The sequence below is a fragment of the Euprymna scolopes genome, chromosome 37 (genome assembly GCF_053919585.1).
Source record: "Euprymna scolopes isolate OS-2025 chromosome 37, ASM5391958v1, whole genome shotgun sequence".
In the NCBI taxonomy this organism is placed as follows: domain Eukaryota; kingdom Metazoa; phylum Mollusca; class Cephalopoda; order Sepiida; family Sepiolidae; genus Euprymna; species Euprymna scolopes.
In genome coordinates this window covers 53,813,091-53,839,763 of record NC_136518.1, presented here as the reverse complement: position 1 = coordinate 53,839,763, position 26,673 = coordinate 53,813,091, and the positions used below count along the sequence as shown (strand labels likewise).

At 34.5% G+C, this 26,673-nt stretch overlaps 1 protein-coding gene across 1 annotated transcript in view; it reads left to right on the top strand.

Annotated features, from left to right (window-relative positions):
* The window catches only part of LOC145261199 (neprilysin-1-like), a 1,350,287-nt gene that overhangs the window by 1,216,277 nt on the left and 107,337 nt on the right, over positions 1-26,673 (top strand). Inside the window, exon 11 of the mRNA XM_080119525.1 lies at positions 9,883-10,011. Coding sequence (XP_079975651.1) covers positions 9,883-10,011 — 129 coding nt within the window. The remainder of the gene's footprint in view (positions 1-9,882; positions 10,012-26,673) is intronic.

Genomic DNA, 26,673 nt, shown 5'->3' with positions numbered 1-26,673 from the left:
TCCAGCTGAAGGGCGCCGGGAGGTTTGCGTTGCCACTCCATGCGCCCAACCGCAGTCCTACCGACTTGTTGCGGTTTATCTTGGCCCCCGTGATTCTTTCGTATTGTGTGAGTGCCTCCGACACGACCTCAATGTCTCTGAAGCCCGACACGAAGACCGTGACATCATCGGCGAACGCGGATACCTTGGCAGCTGAGCCGCCAGGCAGAGCCATTCCGCGCAGGGCCAAATTTGCCTCCCCATTTCTCAGCTTGCGGAGAAGAGGTTCCAAATCCAGTACATAAAGCAGGGGCGACAGCGGACAACCCTGACAAACCGACCGAGAGATAACAAAGGGTTTCGAGCGCTTTCCGTTGACTTGCACGACAGCCATGGGCTGTCGATACATTATGGAGATCCACTTGCAAAAGTCCGGTTTAAAACCAGCGGCCTCTAAGACAGATGCCAGGAAACGATGGTCGACCCTATCGAAAGCTTTGGACTGATCTAAGTTGATCAGCGCGGCTTCCGTGTCGTCATCTATTCCCCCCTCTAGGATCGTGCGGATCAGGTGCAAGTTGTTCTGAATCGATCTCCCCTTCACAGCGTAGTTCTGTTCCGGTTCAACCAACTCGTCGATAACAACCTGCAGCCGATTCGACAGGACCTTGGCCAAAATCTTCAACTCTGTGTTTAGCAGAGTTATGGGCCTGTAGTCGTCTAATTCTTCCCCTCCATGCCCGTCACCTTTCTTCAGCAACGTGATCACTCCCTTGGTCACCTGCCTTGGGATGGATCCCTGAGCAAACCAATGGTTGAACATATCCGTCAGAAGAGGCAAAAACATGGGCGACAGCCTCAAGTACAGTTCGTATGGCAGACCATCAAGTCCTGGCGATTTGTCACAGCTGACCTACTTCAGCGCAGTAAAGACCTCCCGCTCCGTCACCCGGCCCTCGCAACCAGCCACTCTAGCCACCTCGAGGCAGGGAGAGTCGGCCAAATAGTCGCTAAACTCAAGGACCGGAAGATCGGGCTGCTGCGTAAAACGCTCCTCGAAATGTTCTCGAAACCCCTCGCAGATCTCCCGAGTCGATTCCAGGACGCGTCCATCCAGATGTTTGACTTTCGCAATGTATTTGTCCGAGCCACGCCTAGAAACCTCACGGCGCACGTCTGCATCAGAATTGACTGCTTCGTTGCCTATCTTTCTAAGCCTAGCTCTAACACTTTGATCTTGACCAAAAAGGCCAAGGTGTAAGGTAATCCACATAAAATGTCATCCGCAGAAACGGCTTCAACTGATAACAATACAGAAGCATGGGCAAAGAAGGTGAGCTTTGTCAACCAACTCCTCTCTCTCTCTCTCTCTCTCTCTCTCTCTCTCTCTCTCTCCAAAATGCAGATGTAAATAAGCAACAACGAAGAGCGGGTTCAGAAATGACGAGGGGAGATAACTCTCATTCTTTTATTGTAGAAGAGCGAACGTTATTATTTGAAGAACAAATAATTCTTATCAGGTGGTGTGCTTTTCACCCAGATATTTGTCATCGATTTTGCAACCATAAACGAAAAGAATTCTGAAGAATTAAAAAAAAAGGAAATAAATAAAAACTTTCTGGTGTTTTCAACATTTAGTAAATCAAATTTGTATGCCAAGACATGTAATTGTTAACAAGAACTTCAATTAAAATTCAGCTAACTTTTCTTCGGAAATTCTTAGCCGGAATAAACAACTAATTAGACTTGTCAATTGAAATGCATTTTAAAACGAATTACTTCATCCAACCAAAACATTTTTTGTGTTGTTTTGATACGTTTGCTCGGTTTATGTAATTAAATAACTAATTATTTCAAGCAAACTTTGTTGAATAAAATAAACACTGTGAAATCTATTAATCATTCATTCCAAATTTTGTAACAAACTTTCTTGAGCCAAAAGCTAAATAATAACACTGTATTCGCAATGTCATTTGGTTGTCTGCGTTATATTAAATAACTATAACAAAACAAACAACTACACAATAAACGCCTACAACAAAAAAAAACAATAACAATAATGATCAGATTTTGGTCTACAATCTCCTCACAGCCTCCCTCGTCACAGCCTCATTCATCTCCTCAATTGTCCCATAACGACAGCCTCTAAGGTTTTCCTTGACCTTAGAGAATAACCAGAAGTCACAGGACGCAATGTCTGAACTATAGGGAGGATGGGGAACTATCTTGATGCTCATCTTGGTCAAATAGTCTGCGACAAGTATGGAGTTGTGGAATGGTGCATTTGTACAAACCTTCCGCATCTTCTGTTCCTCACAAATGACTGTTAGTACAGTTCCCACACTGACATCAAACTATGCACTTATTGTCTCTATAGACACACGATGGTCCTTATCCATGAAATTCTTTATTTGGCCAATCAACTCTCGTGTTCTGACTTTCTTACTCCTCTCACACCTATCATCATCCATCACAGACTCCCTGCCTTCCTAGAGTCTCTTATGCCATGCAAAAGCTGGTGCTCGATTCATGCAAGATGGTCTGAAAGCAGTCTGAATTATTCCATACGTTTATATGGCGTTTTTTCCAAATTTAAAACAGAATTTAATTGCATATCGTCCTTGCAAAGTGTCCTCACGTCCAGATAGCATTTTTTAAATTCTTCAGTTGTGACAATCAGGCTTTGGTAGAGTGTATTCCAATTCCTGCTATAGCTGTTCGTTTGAACCTGAAATTTATAAAAATTGGCCAGTTATCTCATAGGATATATAGCAACAACATACTGAATTTTCAAGAGTCTACGACAATTTTAAATGCGTATACAAAAAAGTTTGGTTTGGTTTGGTTGTTTTTAGGTAATTTAATGCCGAATCCAGTGATTTTAAAGAAAAAGTTTTTAATAGAATACATTTGGGTTTTTTTTTTCAAGTCAGGTTCTATTTAACCCATAGTTGGGACCCTAACAGGTAATACCACTCCGGGTCAGAGTGGACCTGGGAGCAATGGCAATTAAGGAGGGGCTCCACACTCTCCAAAGCCCGCAAGCTGGGGCCTCACCATCGGATACAGTTTAAGGTCATATCACAGACCACAAAAAAGTCTGGAAATTCATTGAAGGTACCTCATAACACTGTATTCGCCACGTCATTTGGTTGTCTGGGTTACATTAAATAATTATACGAAAACAAACGACTACACAATAAACACCAACAAAGACAATAACAGCCACAATAATGACCTTATTTTGGTCTGCAATCTCCTTAATTGTCATTACGATATACCCCAGGATCTCTTATTCCCTTTTGCGCGAGAAAGGGACCTACACAAACACCTTAACAGATGATCACTTTCATTTTATTTACTGGAAAATATTATACATATAATTTAAATTTCATTAAATTGGGATATATTCGAAATTTTAAGAAAGATTCTGCTTCCTTAGTGCCCAGAGGTAAATAACATTGTATTTGTAGTCATTTGGTTGTCTGAATACTGTCTAATATAGATCGGTAACACATCATTCAATAAGTACCTGACCTGACAATAGATGGTACGACTAATGAAAGAAAATCACATGATTATTATAAAGTATTAACTTTTAAAATGTCACGTGTAAAAAATTTTGTCCCATCTGTTTATTAGTTTATAAATTACTGTTATTTAAGTGAATATATTGTTGCAAATTTTAAAAACAATGAAAAAGTTGTAATGCTGTTAATGTTGATTAATGTTGTTCGAACTTTGTTACGTCAGAAATAACGGTTAAGAGGTGGTCTGATAACTTTCATTGCATGAATACAAGTAATTATTATATAAAAAAAAACAGAATAGGCACCAATAACAATAATGATAACAATAATGATAACAATAATGATAACAATAATGATCTCATTTCGGTCTACAATCTCCTCAATCATCATTACGATATATCTCAAGACCTATTATTCACCAGTGCACCAGACAGAAATCTACGCGGACACTACACGAGATTTGTGGTCACAAGAGCTATGACAACAGCATATTGTTTTCGTTGCTTTGATTCTCAAGTATATATCCGATACAGACACAGTTAATCAACTGAGAACCACATCACTCAATATAAAAGCGTATAAGATATCAACGGATACACACTCGAGAGTCAAAACAATGAAAAGAATGTGCTTTTGTCCTTGCCCTACTGATTACGCACTTATAGTTGAATAAAGTATTTTTCTGAAAGTATTCTGGCATTATCTCTATTATTTCTATATACATTGTTGCAGCCCTAGTGATCACTTCTATTTTCTTTGACAGAAATGATTCAAATTTCTTCAAAACAGGATATTCAGGATGTCTTAAGAAATGTATTTCTAATGACCTGTTTCATAATGTTTGCGAATCTCTTGGTACGCGTTATCTGGACAATAATGGTCATTAATTTGAACATTTGTAGACATGGTTCTTCGATTACATCTGTCTTTTGTATTCAAAACTATCCCATTTCACCCCATATTCATAAATAAAGGTTTTGTCGTCATTCGGAGTTTATGTATAATTTTGAGACATATTTTGGTCTCCAGACTTCATATCTAATACACGATATGCAGTATCTAGAGAAAGTTCAAAGACTGGCGACTCGTAAATGTAGAATATTTATATATACACTAGCGGGGGTGAGGGCGTTACCCGGTCGTAAAATACGGTTAAATATGATATTTTAATTTATGGAGATTTCCTTTTATGGAGAGTTAATTAAAAAAAAACTGAACTTGAGTGCCATCTTATCATGTTACTAAAGAGAAAAGAAAATACCGCGTGGTAGGCATGCATAAGAAAGTTGAGAATTTTAAAAGATAGGAGAGAGAAAACGTTATTGAAAGAAAAAGTGCTGCATGGTGGGTACGAACTTGAAAAAGTTAAATTAGTACGCGAACACGTTATCGATTGGACGAAGACAACAACGGTATTATCACGTTGCAAATTTATCTTTTTTTTTAATGAAACAACGAATCGATTGTTCGCGCATGGGCGATTAACAAACAGCGTCGAAACCAAGATGTTTACCTACTCCCCTTCAAACAAAACGACATTTCTACATGAAATAACTGACAATTTTTTTTTTAATTTATCGATCTTATGTGTCCGACAGATAGCTCTTTCTAATGGTACCAGGTTCGTGCCGATTCGATGCGGATGACAAAAGTTGTTAGCAGACACACAAACGCACAAACACATAAACACACATACAACTAAGACTTATATAATAGATATCTCCCACCCCCCTATGAAAGGTGACTCAGGAAGTTTAACCTTTTCTCTCTTGAGCAGTGGCGATTATGTGGTGCTCTCATTTCGGCCTACAATCTTCTCAATGGTCATTACGATATACCTCAACATCTATTATTTATTCCTACACGAGAAATTATTTCATCGCTGATTTCGATTGAATCAAACGAAGGGCACTTTTTCAATCAGGATCACTGGACCTTGAAATAAACTTTCAAGAGAGGTGATGAATATGCCAACAATGCATTAATTCAAGGTGAATTTGTGTTAGGCTACTATATCTATTTTCTGTTTAAATTACTGTAACCCTTTCCTTACATGACAATTGAAGCATTTTTTTATTTTTTTGTTAAGTTACTTAACTTGAATATCACTGAGAATAGAACTCATATATGCAACTGTAGAAATAGAAAGAACTGCCCTTTGAGAAATAATAGAGTATGCAAAGCGATTATATATAGCAATACCTATAAGCAAGAAAAGTGTATATAGGTGTCACAAAAAACATTTCAAAAGCAAGGATACCTACCATATGATGAACCTAAGAAACCCAACATACAAAAAGAGCACAAGTTTATTAATGTATGTATGGGAATAAAAATAAATAATAATAAATTTAATGAGACAAGTAAGAAGTGTCGGTTCCTGCACTGATGATTGCGAAAGCATAAAATACTGATGTCTGTAGGTATAATAATAATTAAAAATTATAATTATAATATAATAAAAAAAAAGTATTCAAAATTATTAGTCGCTTTAAAAGTATTAAAGTTGAACATTGTCTGGGAAATAAAAACAAAAAAGTAATCAACTAGCGTTGTGCAACGTTCATGATTTCCGGTTGTTTAGACACCCCCGATTGTTTACTTTTGTGTCCACATTTGACATGTATAGGTGTTAAATTTCCATAAATTTTCGTGGCAATTATTAGTGGCCCGGAGCTAATGTCTTAGCAAATGGAGTCAAAGGTGACTTTGTAACTGGGTTAGAATCTCCCAACTAATAGAAATTGTCACTTTCTGCACTTTATATATATATATATATATATATATATATATATATATATATATATATATATACACACACACGTTAGAATCTCCCAACTAATAGAAATTGCCACTTTCTGCACTTTATATATATATATATATATATATATATATATATGAATAAAATAAAGCAAGATATAAACGATGCTTTAGACGTTATGTGAATAAAAAGGAAAAACCTAAAAGAGTAAAAACAAAAATAAAATCAACGTTTCGTCCCTATTTCGGGGGACATCATCAGGATTTCTAGGCGAGGATGTACAGGAAGACGGTCATATATCACATGCGAAAGAGGAGAAGTTCAGTTCTCTTTCTGTTCTGGAGAGAAAAAATTTCATGATGAAAAGAAAATTTATATTTAGTGTGTGTGGAGGGGGGTCGGGTTATATACATATATGCATTTTTTTTTTTTATGAACCAGGATCTAAATTAATGTTTTGTTCATTTATTATTATATTACCTATGATTGGGGCTACATTATAAAATCCTTTTCTTTGTTTGATTGTGTTAATGTTTGAAATTAAAGCAGATTCAATAAGTCTCCGTTTTGCTCTATCTGGGATGGATTTTAAGATTTTTGCACGTCCAAAGCTTTGGCAATCATCAGTGCAGAAAGTGACAATTTCTACTAGTATATATGTGTGTGTGTGTGTGTGTGTGTGTGTGTGTGTGTGTGTGTGTGTGTGTGTGCGTGCGTGCGTGCGTGCGTGCGTGCGTGCGTGTGTGTGTGTGTGTGTGTGTGTGTGTGTGTGTGTTTCAGCTGTAATTTCATTAGAACTCCGGTGTTTTCAGGCCAGTAGTTTTAACTCTGACCTGGTGGCGCTGAATTTTGAAAGAAATCACAGCTAAAACATGTATGCACATATGTAGCCAATAATGTTTGCATAAATAAAGAAAATTATGTAATAGAGCTCTACTTGTTATTGGACATTGTTTGAAAAATATTGGAGTTTCATTAGATTAACAGCTAGAAATCCACAGCAATAAAATCATTATATATATATATATATATATATATATATATATATATATATATATATATATATATATATATACTTCATTTATTCACATAAATTTAATATACGAAGGTATAGATTTATGCGTAAACTTTAAGTATTTACTTCAAAGGTGCTCAATACGTAGGTAGAGCTAGTTAGTAATTTATAAAATATATATGGCGATTAAGCTACACTGAATATTCTGCGTTTCATCCAACTATATGCTGACGAATCCTATAGTTGGATGAAACGCAGAATATTCAGTGTAGCTTAATCGCCATATATATTTTATAAATTACTATATATATATATATATATATATATATATATATATATATATATATATATATATATATATATATATATATATATACGCAGATTGTGATGTTAAAATAATTTGATCACTCTCGACTTCTTGAATGACATTTACACTTTATCTAAATGTTAATTTCAACTATATTCTCGCTACGGTTCACGTTGGCCAAGCGGTTTGTTCCTTGCTAATAGAGTCAGAGATAGCTTCGTGACCAGGTTTGAATCTCCAGACCGGCGGTAATCGTGACTCCCTGCACTGATAAGCCATTATTTAAAGATAATTTTTATAAAATCAACAGTAGATTCTTTACAATGCAATGTAGACTACAATGGACTAAGCCACTGCAAGGATGCGTGTGAAACTTTCTCCCGATACATTGCAGAGGAGGGGGTTCTTTAACTTGAGCATGCAATTAATTTGATTTAAAAAAATGGACGATTTTATCGATTTTGATAATAATAAAAGTATGGGAAGATTGGACATTTGTTGCTCCTCAATCACTCATGGACAACGTCGATTGGTTGGTTGGTTATTTTTGTTTTACGACATATCAACCCTTTTCAGGTTATTTAATGCCAAATCCAGTTATTTTGAAGAAAACTTTTTTAATAGAATATATTTTTTGTTTGTTTGTTTGTTTGTTTTAACCCATAGTTGGGACCCTAACAGGTACTACCACTCCGGTCAGAGTGGACCTGGGAGAAATAGCAATTAAAGGGTAGCACCACACTCCCCAAAACCCGCAAGCTGGGGCCTCACCATCGGATATAGTTTAAGGTCATAAGCAAGCCCGGACAATGTCGAGTCTCCCTGCTAGTGTATATATAAATGAAAGGAAAATGTTAAACTGAAGGTGATCTTAGTGTTGTATCTTCATGTATACAAGATTAAATATGTATTTAATGCACGGAATTCCTGCTACATTTTATTAAGTTTTTTTTTTTTTTCATTATCGGAAGAGTTATACTAGCGGAAAGGGGAGACAATTTCGAATTAATGTTTGTTTACTCATCAAACATTTCTGAAACATTTCAAAATCCCGGTTAATAAATTAACAAAGTATCACAAGAGAAATAAATAAATAAGGAAACATTCATTGAATTTAATTGAAATTGTTTAAAAAAAAATCGCAGCAATGTTTCAAAATAAATTATATTTAAAATTCGCAAATGAAATGTCGCATTCAACATTTTCAAATAATTATTTTTAAATTAAATACTTTTTTATAATGCACAAATAAAATATAACATTCAATTTAGAATTTTTTTTATATATAACGTTTCTTTAATTAAATAAAATAAGTCTTAGGAATTTTAAACGCCATGTTAGAATATTTTGGGTATTCACGTATTTTTGGTACCGCACTGAAATAATAACGTTATTATTTCGGAAGCCATTCTTAACATGGGGAGGGGATGTTTTGTAACTATTCTGTGTTTCCACCTAACAATTTGATATAAAAAAAAATATCGTGAAACTTAAATTTAACTAAAAAATAAACTGTTTTAAAAATAGCGCAGTATCAAAAATAAAATATTTTTTTGTTTTCATTATCGGAAGAGTTATACTAGCGGAAAGGGGAGACAATTTCGAATTAATGTTTGTTTACTCATCAAATCATATTTTGATAGATATGAATTTGTCTTTCGTTTTGCATACTCTTCTGAAAATGAAAACAACTGGGACGGCAAAATCTACAATTTGGCAGAATTGTTTTCATCATCATCATCGTCATCGTCATCGTCGTCATCATCATTGTCGTCGTCGAACACAACGACGAAAAGAGACTTATTTGTAGCATACATTTTTTTTACATAGAGGTCACCACTTATAAGGGCCCAGAGGCCACTCGAGGATAAGGGTCAATGAATGTACAGTAGTCAATGGGATAATATAGTAATCGTTAGTAGTGGAAATTTGGTAAATTGGATTACTTAAAGGGACGGTTCATCATGAATTTGTTTACGTTGGACTTGATGACAACCAAATTGGAGTCAGATGGAAAACAGGTAAACATACGTGTTTATGGTGTATACAGATAACAATCAGATGACCACCACCCTCACGTACCAATTTTTCAATTTGGACCCCTTAGTATCCCCTTTTTTCCGGATGACGCCCGATTTAAAAGTTTCCCACATGTCTGAATTCAAACATTTGTTGAGTATATAGGTTGAGAATTCTTTTGTGCTATCGCTGTCCAGTGAATAGATAACTGTTTTGATGTTTTGTATATATATTTTTTAATATGTTCTTTTTTTTCTTTTTCCCTAAACAGAAAGTTTTTGGCAAACAAGCTGATACCCCTCGGTGGCGGGACTGTATAATGTTTACAAAAGAAAATATGGGGAACGCAGTTGGTCGTCTTTTCATCGAAAAATATTTTGACGAAGAAGCCAAAGAAAATGTAAGTCATAATTTTTTGATTAACCTTTGTCTTCCACCATTGTTCCTTAAATGAACACATTTTTGAAGTTGTGTAGAATCTATAATTTTATTTCAAATTCATTTTTTTTTTCACTAAATTAACCCGATTTATTCTAGAGTGCATGTATGTTACTTTTGCATAAACTTCAAACATTATTTATGTAATCTCCAAGCTATGGTAAAGTTATCTATAATATAAATCTATAATATAAATCTCACCTGTCTGTTTAAATGTATGTACGTATGTTTATATATCTGCCTAAAACTTTGAACGAATTTTCATGAGATCGGTATCGTTTTGTAGCTCGACCCTTCGGGCGACAAATATCGAAAAATTGGCCAAAAACATTTAATCCTTCACCTTTAACTAGGCACTTTTCTACAGGGAAGGGTCGTTTTTTTTCGGCGATATTTTCCAAAGTCAGCCCCTCCTTCCGATTGACTAGCCTTAATTTAAACTTTCGTCATTTTCGGTTTGGCGATGGGCGCAACAGCAAAGACGTCACGTTTTATTTTCACGTTCTTTTCCTTCTTCGCGGTACGGGTTTAAACCTGCCTAACTACTACCACATTTTTTTTTTTTTGCTCAACACACTTCCAAATACCCGGGCAACGCCGGGAACCCAGGCTAGTATTTAAAATAAAATAGTCAAGATTTTTTTTTCACTAGAGAGTCGTCTGTTGTGACTACCTTGTCGTTTAATCTTTCTATGGGTCTGAATTTACGATCAAATTCTTTATGGTTCTTCTTTAGTTCCGCTATATTACTTTTGTGAGCGAGGCAAAAAAAAAATACAGATCAACATACGTCCTCAACAAACTCACAATTAACCTATCTTAAGCAAAACCAAGCACTCGAAAACATCCAAAATTATGAAAATATAATTATAAAAGAAACAGACAAAGTGTGGGGAAAAAACTATTCTGAGGGTAAAGGAAATTACCAAATGATTGTCCGAGGGGTTGCAAAGGATGCCCTATGCGACCCCCCTCCTATCGTAAACAATCGTCTTTTTTTTTCTCACACACTCCCGACAAAAACGAGAAAAAAAAAGAAAGTAGAAGAGAGAAAAAAAGAAATGCATCAAAATGACAAACTAAAATATTTGATAAAAAAAACAAATGAGGGTGAAACTCGAGTTTTGGACTTCCGGTTTGTTGGCTTTCGTGCCTCTTGCTGGCTGCAATGTTACCTGGTAGTGGAAATAATTATATATCTATCTATATATATATATAAAAGTGAACCTGTCTGTGTGTGTGTGTCTGTGTACATTTCCCTACGCAATAACTCTGTCAATTTTTAGTCTACAGACTCGAAATTTGATATACAGGTTACTGAGATTTGGGAAAATTGATGTGATCGGTGTTTGGCCAGAAATTTGGCGATTCAGGGGTCAAAGCTCAACGATTTGACCTTTGAGAACTCTACCAAACTCCTCCGACAATTTTGGGACTACGCACATGAAATTTTAGATATAGGTTCCTTGTACATGGATCTAACTTAATAACTTGATTTGAGCCCAAAACAATAAATTTTAAGGGTCATAATAAGGTCATGATAGGGGTCAAAGTTTAAAAAAAATTGACCTCTGCGGTCTCTTCCAAATTACTCAGACAATTTCTGGTCTAAATATTTGAAATTTTACATAAAGGGTATTCAGAGATAGGGCAAGCTTTTTCATCAGTTAGGGTCGAAAAATTTTTAGTTACCAATATATAAATGTATGTATGTATGTCTGTTTGCATGCCTGCCTTAAACTTTTAATAGAGGAGACGGATTTTACCAAGATCAGTATCGTTTTAAAGTTCGATCTTTCATACAACTAATATCGAAAAATTGGCTAAAAACATTAATATCTTCCCGTTCAACTAGGTACTTTTCTACGGGGTGGGTCACTTTTTTCGCCGATATTTTTTAAAGTTATCCTCCCTTTAGATCGTGTAGCCTTAATTTTTAAAAATGTCGCTTCCGGTTTGGCGGTGGTCGTAACAGCATGAACGTTAGGTTTTATCCCGTTCTTTTCCTCCTTTGCCGTATGGATTCGAGCCTGCCTTCCTACTACCACTTTCTTTTTTTTTTTTTTTTTTTTTTTGCTCAACATACACATCCAAACACCCTGACAACGCGGGTTTGAAATGCTAGTATATATATATATATATATATATATATATATATATATATATATATATATATATATATATATATATATAGGATGAAGCACTAGTGTCTGTAGCTATTTAATTATAATCTATATATCTATAAAAGTGAACGTATCTGTGTGTGTCAGTGTGTCTGTGTGTCTGTGTACATTTCCCTACGCAATAACTCTGTCAATTTTTAGTCTACATACTCGAAATTTGATATACAGGGTACTGAGATTTGGGAAAATCGATGTGATCGGGTTTCGGCCAGAAATTTCGCTGTTAAGGGGTCAAAGTTCAACGATTTGACCTCTGAGAACTCTACCAAACTCCTGCGACAATTTTGGGTCTAGACACTTGACATTTTATATATTGGTTCCTTGTACATGCATCTAACTTAATAACTTAATTTGAGCCCAAAACAATAAATATTAAGGGATCATAATAGGGGTAAAAGTTTTAAAAAATATCCTTTTTTTTTTTTTGTTTTTTGCTTTTGTTTTTTTTGTTTTTGTTTTTTTTGCTCAGCATACACCTCCAAACACCCGGGCACCGCGGGGCACCCATTGCTAGTATATATATATATATATATATATATATATATATATATATATATATATATATATATATATATATATATATATATATGTATGTATATGTATATATATATATATATATATATATATATATATATATATATATCGCTACCGTATATGTTTTTATTTTACTTTAGTACGCCCACTCTTCAGTGCTAACATATGCATAAAAAAATACACATTACCTCCACGTGAGGGTAATTTTCTTGCAATCGGTCCGTTTATTTTGTCTTAAAAGATTTTTTTTAGTCATAACTTCTATTATCCTATGCTTCTATGCTACGTACATATTATATAATCCGATTTCATAGGTACTAATAACTTGTTAGTTTCGAAGCAACATTATTTCACATTAATACACTAATTTTGAATCATTTTTACTATGCATATTTTCATATTTGTACGGGCGTAATATTTTTTTTAAACATGCTCTGTGTAGATCTGTAAAATCCACGAAATATATATCATTGGTTGTTGGTTGTTGGTTGTTTTTGTTTTACGGCATATCAACCCTTTTCGGGTTATTTAATGCCGAATCCAAAGATTTTGAAGAAATTTTTTTTTTTTTTTTTGATAGAATATATTTGTTGTTTTCACGTCGGTTTCTATTTAACCCATAGTTGGGACCCTAACAGGTACTACCACTCCGGGTCAGAGTGGACCTGGGAGCAATGGTAATTAAAGGGTGGCTCCACACTCCCCAAAGCCCACAACCTGGGGCCCTTACCACTGGATATAGTTTAAGGTCATATCCAGGACCATAACACAATTGAATATATATATATATATATATATATATATATATATATATATATATATCTTTGAAAATATATGTTCTTATAATATATACCAATCCTTATTTAAGAAGCTCAATGTAATTACAGAGCAACATAGTTAATAAATGACAAAAGACTATATTCCAAAGTTCATGATGTTGATGATCTTATAATTTATTCCTTCACGTATCTGTTTCATAGCGCAAAATCCAGCACTTAATTATTATATAAATCAGAGATTCTATTATGCCCTTAACTCATTAGAAAAAATAGCAACCATCAATCCGTCAAAAGGAAATAAAATGCGTTTTGATATGATTAAAATACGAAAATTGGGAGAGAAGCGGGAAATATCTTACAATGTGTTTCCATTACGCCATTTGGAGTTTGATTGAATACGATTCATTTTGCGCTACGAAACAGATACTGCCAATAATTGTAAATGTCAACTGAATTAAAGGAATAAATTATAAGATAGTTAACATCACAAACTTTGGAATATAGTCTTTTGTCATTTATTCACTATATATATATATATATATATATATATATATATATATATATATATATATGAGCAAATGATTAATAAAACATGTTAAAAGACATCTTGAAAAAGAGTTAAAAACATATTTAATTTTAAAAAGGAAGCACAAGATAAATGGATAGTCCTTAATCCGCGGAGTTTCGAAGAAATACTCTCCTTCTCATCAGAGGCCAGGAATTAGCAAAATGCGGGATCGGATTTTGCATGTAAAAGTATTTAGTGAAACTACAAGTAAGTCACAAATCTTACTTGGTTAAAAGAAAGGGTGAGGTAAGGGGAATAGGAGGTAAAAGAAAAATGATAAAAAGATTTCACATATATATATATATATTGATTTGCAAATTATCAATTGTTTTGAGGGGGGTTTTCATCAACACCGACTATATTCCATTCCTCGCATTGTGATAACCTTCTAAATCTCTTCTATATACCGATTTTTTTACATTTTGATTTCGTTTTTTTGTTTGTTTGTTTCTTTTGTTTGTTTGTTTTTTTTTTTGTTTGTTTTTTGTCCACGTGGAAATTTCGCGTGAGAAAGAGAAACATGTAATTATAGAGAATTATTTTAGTTTAATAAAATTGTAAGCTAAGAAAAAGATGTTTACTTCAAAAGAGCACGTGTAATGTCATTACATTTTAACACGGACCCGAAGTAGTACATGAAAGTCTCGCAAAGAAACAACGAAAAGACTTTCAACATTATTTTTTTCCCGTTAAAAGAAAAGACATTTATTATCGGTCGTTTCTACACCAAGCCGCCTAACATGTATTACCTAATCCAGTGGCAATATGGTTACAATCCGACTTTTCCTACTCCGGGTCAATAAAAAGTCCCTTAGTCTAAAGCTATAATCAGCTGTTATATCTGTAATTTGTTCTACTGTATACGGTCGTCCGAAAATGTTGTTATTAGGTCGGAGGATAAATGAGTCCGGCGTCTTCTTTTTCTCCTCCCGATTCGACACGTGCTTTTTAAACATGCTTTCCTCTCAGCTTTTCTTTCCCTTCTCATCCCCCGCTGTGACATCACCTCGCACCACGGCTTGGTCATTTGCATACGTGTCAGTGACTATGTTATACGATGATTTTATTTTATCTTAATTATTGAATCAATTTTGTAATGCAAAATTCATAATACACATTACCTACATGTAGGGGTAAATTGCATCTTGATTCATCAATTCCAACTTAATGTATCAGTACATACATTAAATAACAATAATTTTTTAATTAAAATTTTAATAAATAATATAAATAATAATATTTTGAAATAAAGTTCTTGCACCTTGACAGAACGAAAAATATAATTTTCAATTAATATTGTTGCAGTATGAAACACTTTTCTTATTTCAACAGTCAAAAGAGAAATGAGAAAAAAAATAAAAGATACAATTTTATTAATTTATACTGAGATTAGAAAAACGTTTATAATTCCATTTTCGCTCAGAAACAAAAGAGAATATAAAATAGAAATTTCTGGTTACAAATACTTTATTTGAAATGTACATTTTAAGAATAAAAAAAAGGCTTCCAGAATAATAGTATTATAAAATATGTAAGTAATCTAATGTAAAGAGGTACACGCCTCCCCTACATCTCGTTATGGTAGTTGATTGTCGATTTCTTTATTTTAAGGCAAATAATTTATCTTTTTTTCAATTTTCGGGGGATAACTAATCTTCCGTATAAATAAAACAGTAGATGTGTGTGTGCGTGCGTGTGTGCGTGGTGTGTGTGCGTGTGTGCGTGGTGTGTGTGTGTGTGTGTGTGTGTGTGTGTGTGTGTGTGTGTGTGTGTGTGTGTGTGTGTGTGTGTGTGTGTGTTTCAGTCTGTCTGTGTGTAAATATCTAATCGATAAACTCCTAAAGCACAAGTCACATAAAACTGAAATAAACAGGAAATAGTAATCATACACCACGGATGGTTTATAACGAGTAAACTCTTTGTTTGGATGGATGAATAACGCGTACAGAAATCGACAAGTTGAAATGCAAACTGAAGGAAACGGACTTAGTAACAAATTCCATAATTTCGACAGATACCGCCTCAGGAAACGAGGGGAGGAGGCTGGGGTCTCTATATAAAAAAAGTCAGCACGAATATTAATGACCTCGTCAAGAGGGACATTTGGAACTAAATTATTAATGTCAAAAGAGATTAGGTAACAAGAATTACTAGTAATCCTTTATTGCCGAAACAAAATGAAAAAAGTCAGAAGTGCAATAATAAGTTGAATAGAAAGAACAGACTGGTTCAAGAATTTCAACCAACCATTTGACCAAATTGTGATTTTTTTTTAATCGACTTATGTATTATTTTTTAACTTGTCGATATATTTGCACAAGGTTGAACGATAAATTTGTCGCCCTAAAGAAAACAACACTTCAGCTTTATTTCAAAACTTTTATTGAAACATAAATTCAGGTAACTTGATTATGTAGTAGAGCTACATCTTGATTACGTAGTAGAGACATCTATTCAATGTAGCCGTCGTTAGCCTCAATCACCGTCTCGATACGGCTCCGGAATTTGGGGCATGCCTTTTTCACAAGTGTCGGCGGGATCTCGGCGAGTACTCGGCGGATGGCAGCGATCAACCTGGCTTTGATGCTGTGGAAGGTCATGTTGGTGATGTTCTCGATATATGACTAAATGAAGTAGACCAGTGTAGCTCAGGTTGGGGGAAGAGTGGGGGAAATGAGAAAATGGTACAAAGTCATAGCACGCCTTCTGAAGCCAAGCCTGGGTCTCTTTGGACTTGTTGGCCGGCGCTGAGTCCCGCTACCACACCCAGGGTCTGCCAGCGGCCACCTGATTGTTTCAGGGGATCACAACATTCTTCAGCACATCCAGGTATACTTTAGTGTTAACTTTCAAGCCGACTTTTGGAGATAGTGTCATGATATGGCCCTCACTTGAAGCCACACCAAAGACCATAACTGTGGCCGGAAACTTTGTTTTCATCACCCTGGGCACGTCGCTGTTACTCGTGGAAATCCAGCAATGCATTTTGAGCATCTTGAGGATGCTGGCAATGATCCTATTGTCATAACAAGAACCGGCAGAGAGCATGAATTGTACAGCGGCGCATTTCCGATCTCTAGTGCCACTTTCAAACACGATAGAAAGCCCCCATCACTCTTGGGATTTGCATCAACTGGCCAACTAGTAGATGGTCTGCAATAAAAAAAAAAGAAGAAAACAGTTTTTTTATAAAACGGAAATGGAATCATGTCGTCTTTTCTAGAGCGACAATTTCATCGTCACACCCTTACCTAGTTTGTAGTTGTTTGTATTATAAGCTTTCATAGAAAACGGAAGCAATCACATACTTTTTGTATGTTTTGATTTCGATTGATGGCACCAAATTCATATTATTTTTTTTTAACTTTTGAAACCATTACTATATATTACAACATAATAATCAATACCAAATTGGTTCTATAATAATAAATTTGAAATCTGCATGAATTAAAATATCATTTAAGTGTATTTTATGACCGAGCAACGTTATGGTTTCACAGTATCTTATTCATACAACAATTTGTTTGTGTTGGTCTTTATTCTCTCTCTCTCTCTCTCTCTCTCTCTCTATATATATATATATATATATATATATATATATATATATATATATATATATATATATATATTTATAAACGTTACCTTGCCTGTCTGTCTTTCTGCGTGCGAAACACTCTCTACCAAACTACTCTGTCAATTGTTGATCTACAGACTTGAAACTTAAAAGATAACTTTTGAACGAATTCAATTGGGTTTTTAACCGGTAAAAATTGAAAAAAAAAATAGAACTTGGAAGGCTTAAGTTTACTAAAAGTGTTACTTCTACGCATGCGCAAATATACATTTATACCTTTAAAAAGTTTTTTTTTTCAACGTTTTTACATGTGTATGGACTTAGTTTAGATGGTAACAGATAATGCTGGAGAATTATATCTTTTGGTTTTGATTGTAGCTGATTGCACCAAAGCCATATTTTTATCTTTATTTTTTTTAATCACTACCATATATTGGTTACACTATAATAATCAATAGACTATTGGCTCTATAATAATAGAGGCAATGATTGAGGCTGAAAGCGGCTACATTGAATAGATATCAGGTCTACTGCATAATCAGGTTACCTGTATTGATTTTGTTAATAAAAATTTTTAAATGAAGTTGTAGTGTTTTCTTTAGGGCGACAACTTTAGTGTTCCACCTTGTATATTAATTGCATGCATGATTGATTTGGGGCATTCTTGTGATTTACTAGACAGATCAATTAACGGCATTATCAGTGCTGCTTGGGCACCATGTCCTGCAGACCTCAAAGGACTTGGAAACAGATCGCGGCTTCAGGCATGGTGCAGTTAGAATTGATGCATAAGGATGCAAGTGATAGAATAAGTCTAATGTTAACAAAGTTTTGTTAATGCGTTCCTTTTAAGTAATCAAATTCTGCCTAGATCTAACCGTGGTCTGAAATCTCCAAGGTCTTTGTTGCACCATCCAACATGACAGAAACCATCAACCGTCTGTGCTCGAGTAGCCTTTCGGCCTTGATGAGTAGTGACTTGTTAGTCTATTCAATTCATAAGTGGTGTCCTGCATGGTACAGACATTGGCAGCTATGATTCTCATCAATCTCTTTCCCTCGAGGCATTCATGAATTCATTGTTGCTCATAATTCAGAACCCCATTCACGCTGTTTCTCGAAAGTGTTTGATGTATTGCCATAGTTTTTTTCTGCAGTTGTATAGATAGTATGCTGCGGTTTCTTTCTGTCCGGGGATAGTGGCCGATTGTCCTGACCATTGTGCGCAAAGGAATCTTCTGCCAAACACAACGAGATACGAAACCGTGAACAAACTTATGCCTGATTACATCAGCCACCTGCTTTCAATGACCTCATGTTACTTTGATCGAGGGCTTAAGTAGGTTCTCAACCATGCTCAAGTGTCTCCCACAAGCTAGCGGAGGGAAGGCGGTGCCTTATTTTTCCTTTCACAGTAGTGCTGCCTCGCCACACTATACAGCGTCTAGTATTCCCAAGTAGTCACCCATCTGGTACTGGCCAGGCACATCGTTGCTTAACTTCGGTAATCTGGCGAGAACCAGTGTATATACATGATTATGATGTATTCAATCGTTAGTAAAACAAACAAAAAAGGAAATAAAGAGAATGTTGTTGACATGAAGAAGTCTAACCAAGTGAAGAAGAAGAAGAAGAAGAAGAAGAAGAAGAAGAAGCGCGAAAAAAGAAGACGTGAAGAAGAAAAGGAAAGGAAAAAGGAAGAAGAAGACGAGAACGAAATAGAAGAACAAAGCAGAAAAGGAAGAAAAAAGAGAGAAAAAAGAAGAAGAAGAAGAAGAAGAAGAAGAAGAGAAAGAGCGAAAAAAGAAGACGAGAAGAAGAAAAGGAAGGAAAAAGGAAGAAGACGAGAACGAAAATAGAAAAAAAACGCAGAAAAAGAAGAAAAAAGAGAAAAAAGAAGAAGAAGAAGAAGTTGAATTTTAGACCTTCGTGTGATTTATTGATCACATCAATGGCCTTTATCAACGCTTCTGGGACATCATATGCCAATAGGTTTTTGGGAGCTGCCCGTCTACATGGTACACTATGATTTTTTTTTATTATTATTTAATTTCTTATGAGGGGGGCAACTGAATAAAATGTTAGCGGAATTGAAAGTTGAAACTTATATTTGGTTTTTTAAATTTTTTTTTTTTCCATATGTTCGTTGTGTCAGAAACACATAAAAAATAAAATGAAACGAGAGTTGTATACCGCGTGTATCTGATCTGTTCTTTCTTTATGCATCCAAAAGATGTGGGATGGATTCCAATTTCATCTATGACTGCAAGAACACATTCGTGAATGGAAGAATTAGGAATGAGCGATGCCACAGAAGCAATCCGAAATAGAAAATTAAATTAGTTTGGTCATGTGCAAAGGATGGCTTTGTTACATCCAAGAACATTAGTTTTCACGGAGATAGGTGAACTACAAAAAAGTAAGCAAACCTCGAAGGAATTGGAAACGGTTGGCAGCTGAAGAGATGGCGTAGTTGGAATTGACCAATCGAGATAGATGCATCGAGATAGAATTAACAAGAAAACATTTCCTTTCTGCAGTATGGTCGCTTTCAAGTCTGATATTAACAAATTTTTTGTTGGTGCTTTCCCCTTAAGTAATCAAATTCTTACTATATCCAACCGTGGTTTGCAATCATCAAAAGGTTTTTGATGCAAATGATCAACACTTGTGCTCGAGTGGCCTTTGGGTCTTGATGACTTTGGTTTGCTTGTTTTGTTTTACGGCATATGAATTGTTTTGTTTTGTTTTGTTTTGTTTTGTTATTTAATGCCGGATCCAGTAATTTAGGTAAATGTTTGGTTTTGTTATTGTTGCTTTTTTTGTGTGTGAATTTTGCAAAGGGAAAGCAAAAAATACGATATCATCACTGTTTGGTATATTTTAGAACCAGGAAGCCAGTGTCTACAAACAGCTTTATTTGGTAACACTGTTATATATAGAAGTGACAGATCCCAGTAATTAAAGAAAGTTGTAAATAGGATTAAAGATAATATTTATTATAAGGAAAAGGCTAGAATCGAACACAGTATTCAAAAGTTAAAATTGAATACATAATGCAATCTCAGGAATTTAGTGAATTGGCCATTTGTGTTTAGAAATAAATAAAATAATGATACAACTAGAGGTCAGAGTTAGAACAATAGAAATCAATTTAGGAATTTTCTTTATGTGGCAAAGACCTGTGGAGACATGTGTAATATGTAAAATCCACGTGAGGACTCTCACATGTCTGAGCACGTCTCTGACGTCACAAAGAAAGATAATTTATAATATATTCAGAGAGTCAGTTCAGTCAGAGTAGAGTTCGGGAGTTAGTTCAGAGTGGAGGGACAGCGGTGGAGTTAGCTGAAACCCTTTTGGAAGCGACCAGAAAGGGAAACAAGAAAATGTAACTCCGAAAAGCAATTGAATTCCTGATCATCAATCATCAATCATCCAGCTGGGATAATAAATATCAAATATGTATTTTGTAAACCTTTGTCTTCGTTGTCATCTTTCAACCTCAAAGGCAACGTGATTTTGCCTATCGTATTTGTAAAAGAACTTTGTATGAAACACCCTCCTTCCAAAATTAACTGAGTCTCCCTCCCCAAAAGTATTACGGGAATACCCTTCCTTTAATAATGAATTCGCATCTCCTATGTGTTATAAATATGAACTGTGTTATAAGTGTTTCATCGTTATCCCCGTTATATGAATTTCTTGTCTACAACAGCACCAGGATGGAAGAAAGAGAGAAGGATATACGATCTTTTATTACACAAGTAAATTATCTTTCCAGAAATGACATATCAAAGGCCTTCGACAAGATATGGCATAAAGGCCTACTTCACAAGATTTCCAACTACGGTATAACTGGAAATATTCTGTCTATCATTAAATCATTTCTCTCTGATAGGCTCATAAGTGTAGTGGTTGATGGACAAAAATCAGAGGCCTGCCGTATTACTGCTGGAGTCCCTCAAGGGTCTATCCTAGGCCCAACTCTCTTCCTGATCTACATCAATGATCTCCCTAAACACATACTTAAATCATTCGTTGACATCTATGCTGATGGCACGACCATCTATAGCAACACATCAAAGGCTGTAAATTACAAAACTCTCTCTAATTCTCTCTCCTCTGATCTCGAGCGCGTGGTTCAGTGGGGGAAGACGTGGCTGGTTACCTTTAATACATCTAAAACCAAACTCCTATCCTTACATCATCAACGCTCTGATCCTCATCTGGCATCAATTGAAATGGATGGCTCTCGTCTAGGAGAAGCCCCATGTTTTGACAAGCTTCTAGGCTTGACCTTCACTCCTGATCTGAAATGGAACACGTACATCAAGTCTGTTGCCAAGGTCGCTGGAAAGATGGTGGGATCCTTCTACCGCTCCAGAAGATATCTCACTACGGATGCAATTCTCTATCTATATAAAAGCCAAGTACGTTCAAGGATGGAATATTGCTGCCATATCTGGGCAGGAGCTGCTAAAAACAGCCTAATCTGCCTTGGCAGAGTACAAAATAGACTTCGTGGTTTAGTGGGGGATGCCCTTTTCTCTTCCCTGCAACCTCTCTTCCACAGAAGAGACGTTGCACGCCTATCTTTGTTTTATCGTTATTTCCATGGCAGGTGCTCGTCTGAACTCCAGTCTCTGGTCCCCCTCGCCAATCTTTTACGAAAAACACCCGTCTAGCGGAATCCACTGTCAAAAACTTTCCCCACTCTTTATCTATGCCTAAATCAAAACGTAGATTCCATGAACAAAGCTTCTTTCTTAGAACTGCACGCCTGTGGAACTCTGTTCCGTCTGCCTGCTTCCCATCTGACTACAACCTGGATCTCTTCAAGTCCAATGTAAACAAATCCCTTATAAACCGCCCCCTTAAGTAGACACTCTTTTAAATCTCCACACTAACGTACTGTACTTAGAATAACTCTTATCCCTGAGTGGCTTCCGGGCCTTGATAAGTGGTGACCACCTTGTAAAAAAAAAGTAAACAAAACTGAGAACGAGGCATAAAAATAAGTTCAGCATTTGCCCCTCTCCATTTAGCTCCAAAAGTCCCCAGGGGACATCAAATCTTGGTGAAAATGAACAAACGATGCAATTTTATGCCTTAATCTATGTAAAGTTGAGTTCTGCACCATGCAAAAAAAAAAAAAAAAAGAAATGACTAAGTCCATCATTTACTCCCTCATATAGCACAATTTTTCAGAAAGTTTTATAAAAATTCAAGGCATCAACCTTTTTAATAAGCACAAAAGTGTCAATATTAGCCATTTTAATCATTTTGTTTTACTCATATCATGTTCAATGTTCGTGCACAATTTCAAAAAAATCCAAGGCGTAGTTATTGAGAAAAGTGCGGACAGAAGAACGGACGAACGGACATACGGACGAACTGACAAGGGTCAATTTACAGGTCCACTTTCCTGTTGCTAAGCGACCAAAAATTTCAAAATAGGAATGAGAGTAAAAAAACCCGCTCCCGAGCAACGTCGGGGAGATACAACTATTTACAACTAAACTAAAAAAGGCAAATAAAAGCCCAGTAATATTCTTAGAAAGTCTAATGACTATGACATACAAAATAGTTAGAAGGTCTAATGACTATGACATACAAAATAGTTAGAAGGTCTAATGACTATGAAATACAAAATAGTTAGAAAGTCTAATGACTATGACATACAAAATAATTAGAAAGTCCAATGACTATGACATACAAAATAGTTAGAAAGTCTAATGACTATGACATACAAAATAGTTAGAAAGTCTAATGACTATGACATACAAAATAGTTAGAAAGTCTAATGACTATGACATACAAAATAGTTAGAAGGTCTAATGACTATGACATACAAAATAGTTAGAAAGTCTAATGACTATGACATACAAAATAGTTAGAAAGTCTAATGACTATGACATACAAAATAGTTAGAAGGTCTAATGACTATGACATACAAAATAGTTAGAAGGTCTAATGACTATGACATACAAAATAGTTAGAAGGTCTAATGACTATGACATACAAAATAGTTAGAAAGTCTAATGACTATGACATACAAAATAGTTAGAAAGTCTAATGACTATGACATACAAAATAGTTAGAAAGTCTAATGACTATGACATACAAAATAGTTAGAAGGTCTAATGACTATGACATACAAAATAGTTAGAAAGTCTAATGACTATGACATACAAAATAGTTGGAAGGTCTTATAACTATGACATACAAAATAGTTTGAAAGTCTAATGACTATGACATGCAAAATAGTTAGAAAGTCTAATGACTATGACATACAAAATAGTTAGAAGGTCTAATGACTATGACATACAAAATAGTTAGAAAGTCTAATGACTATGACATACAAAATAGTTAGAAGGTCTAATGACTATGACATACAAAATAGTTAGAAGGTCTAATGACTATGACATACAAAATAGTTAGAAAGTCTAATGACTATGACATACAAAATAGTTAGAAAGTCTAATGACTATGACATACAAAATAGTTAGAAAGTCTAATGACTATGACATACAAAATAGTTAGAAAGTCTAATGACTATGACATACAAAATAGTTAGAAGTTCTAATGACTATGACATACAAAATAGTTAGAAAGTCTAATGACTATGACATACAAAATAGTTAGAAGGTCTAATGACTATGACATATAAAATAGTTAGAAAGTCTAATGACTATGACATACAAAACAGTTAGAAAGTCTAACGACTATAACATACAAAATAGTTAGAAGGTCTAATGACTATGAAATACAAAATAGTTAGATATTCTAATGACTATGACATACAAAATAGTTAGAAGGTCTAATGACTATGACATACAAAATAGTTAGAAAGTCTAATGACTATGACATACAAAATAGTTAGAAGGTCTAATGACTATGACATACAAAATAGTTAAAAGGTCTAATGACTATGACATACAAAATAGTTAGAAAGTCTAATGACTATGACATACAAAATAGTTAGAAGGTCTAATAACTATGACATACAAAATAGTTAGAAAGTCTAATGACTATGACATACAAAATAGTTAGAAGGTCTAATGACTATGAAATACAAAATAGTTAGAAAGTCTAATGACTATGACATACAAAATAGTTAGAAGGTCTAATAACTATGACATACAAAATAGTTAGAAAGTCTAATGACTATGACATACAAAATAGTTAGAAGGTCTAATGACTATGACATACAAAATAGTTAGAAAGTCTAATGACTATGACATACAAAATAGTTAGAAAGTCTAATGACTATGACATACAAAATAGTTAGAAAGTCTAATGACTATGACATACAAAATAGTTAGAAGGTCTAATTACTATGATATACAAAATAGTTAGAAAGTCTAATGACTATGACATACAAAATAGTTAGAAAGTCTAATGACTATGACATACAAAATAGTTAGAAAGTCTAATGACTATGACATACAAAATAGTTAGAAAGTCTAATGACTATGACATACAAAATAGTTAGAAAGTCTAATGACTATGACATACAAAATAGTTAGAAAGTCTAATGACTATGACATACAAAATAGTTAGAAGGTCTAATGACTATGACATACAAAATAGTTAAGATCTTATTCAGATGGATGGTGTGGACTGTTGACTTCCGAAGCAACTTCCGTTAGTTATGAACTGTGAACCATCCCTTGCTTCATTAAGATAAACTTAAAGGATAACTTCAATGCGATATGATTTTGCAATTGGGGGAAACTTGCAGGAAATTGCTAAGAATGGCACAGAAATTGCTTAAGAATATTCGAGGGAAAATGTTAGCACGCAATAACAAACTAAAAAAGCAAAATATTGTTTCATGGATGTCGCCATTATGACTTTTGCAAACTTTGCATTTTATAAATATTTACTTTGAACCAACTTCAACCAACAAACGTGTTTTTGACTAACTAATCAACCAACTAACTAATCTGCTATGAATATAACCCTTTTATATATCCAGCCCACCCTCATTCTCTCATCTCTCTCTTTCTCTCTCTCTCTCTCTCATCTCTCTCTTTCTCCCTCTATCTTTCTTTCTTTTTTCTCTTTCTCTCTCTCTATCTTTCTTTTTTCTTTTTCTCTCTTCTCTCCCTCACGCGCACACTAAATGCTGAAATAAATAATACTAAAAATATATAAATATAATGCATAAATAATAAAATAAATAAATGAAAATCGATATATAAAATATTGTGTATTCTTATAACATTTTATGTAAATACAGGAAACAATTATATATATATATATATATATATATATAAAACTACTTCATTTATTCACATAAATTTAATATACGAAGGTATAGATTTATGCGTAAACTTTAAGTATTTACTTCAAAAGTGCTCAATACGTAGGTAGAGCTAGTTAGTAATTTATAAAATATATATGGCGATTAAGCTACACTGAATATTCTGCGTTTCATCCAACTATAGGACAAACAACTATAGGACAAAACAACTATAGGACAAATTAAGCTACACCGAATATTCTGCGTTTCAACTATAGGATTCGTCAGGCTTATGCCTGACGAATCCTATAGTTGGATGAAACGCAGTGTAGCTTAATCGCCACATATATTTTATTAATTACTATATATATATATATATATATATATATATATATATATATATATAATACTTTGCAAGGATGAGATATAGGAAAAATTTTGCATGCAGAAGTATTTGATGAAACAACAAGTAAGTCAAAGATCTTACTTGAAAAAAAAAAAGTGAAGCAGAGGGAATATGGTGAAGAAAAAGGTGATTACACATGAATGGATAGTCTGGTGGAAGATAAATAATATATATATATATATATATATATATATATATATATATATATACACGTTTGTTAACAGATACGTACTTATATTGTATATGTTCAGTTAAGTTATTCAAAATTGCCACAATGAATTAAGCTCAATAAAAATGGATTTACATTTTCAGAGCATGTACAATATTAT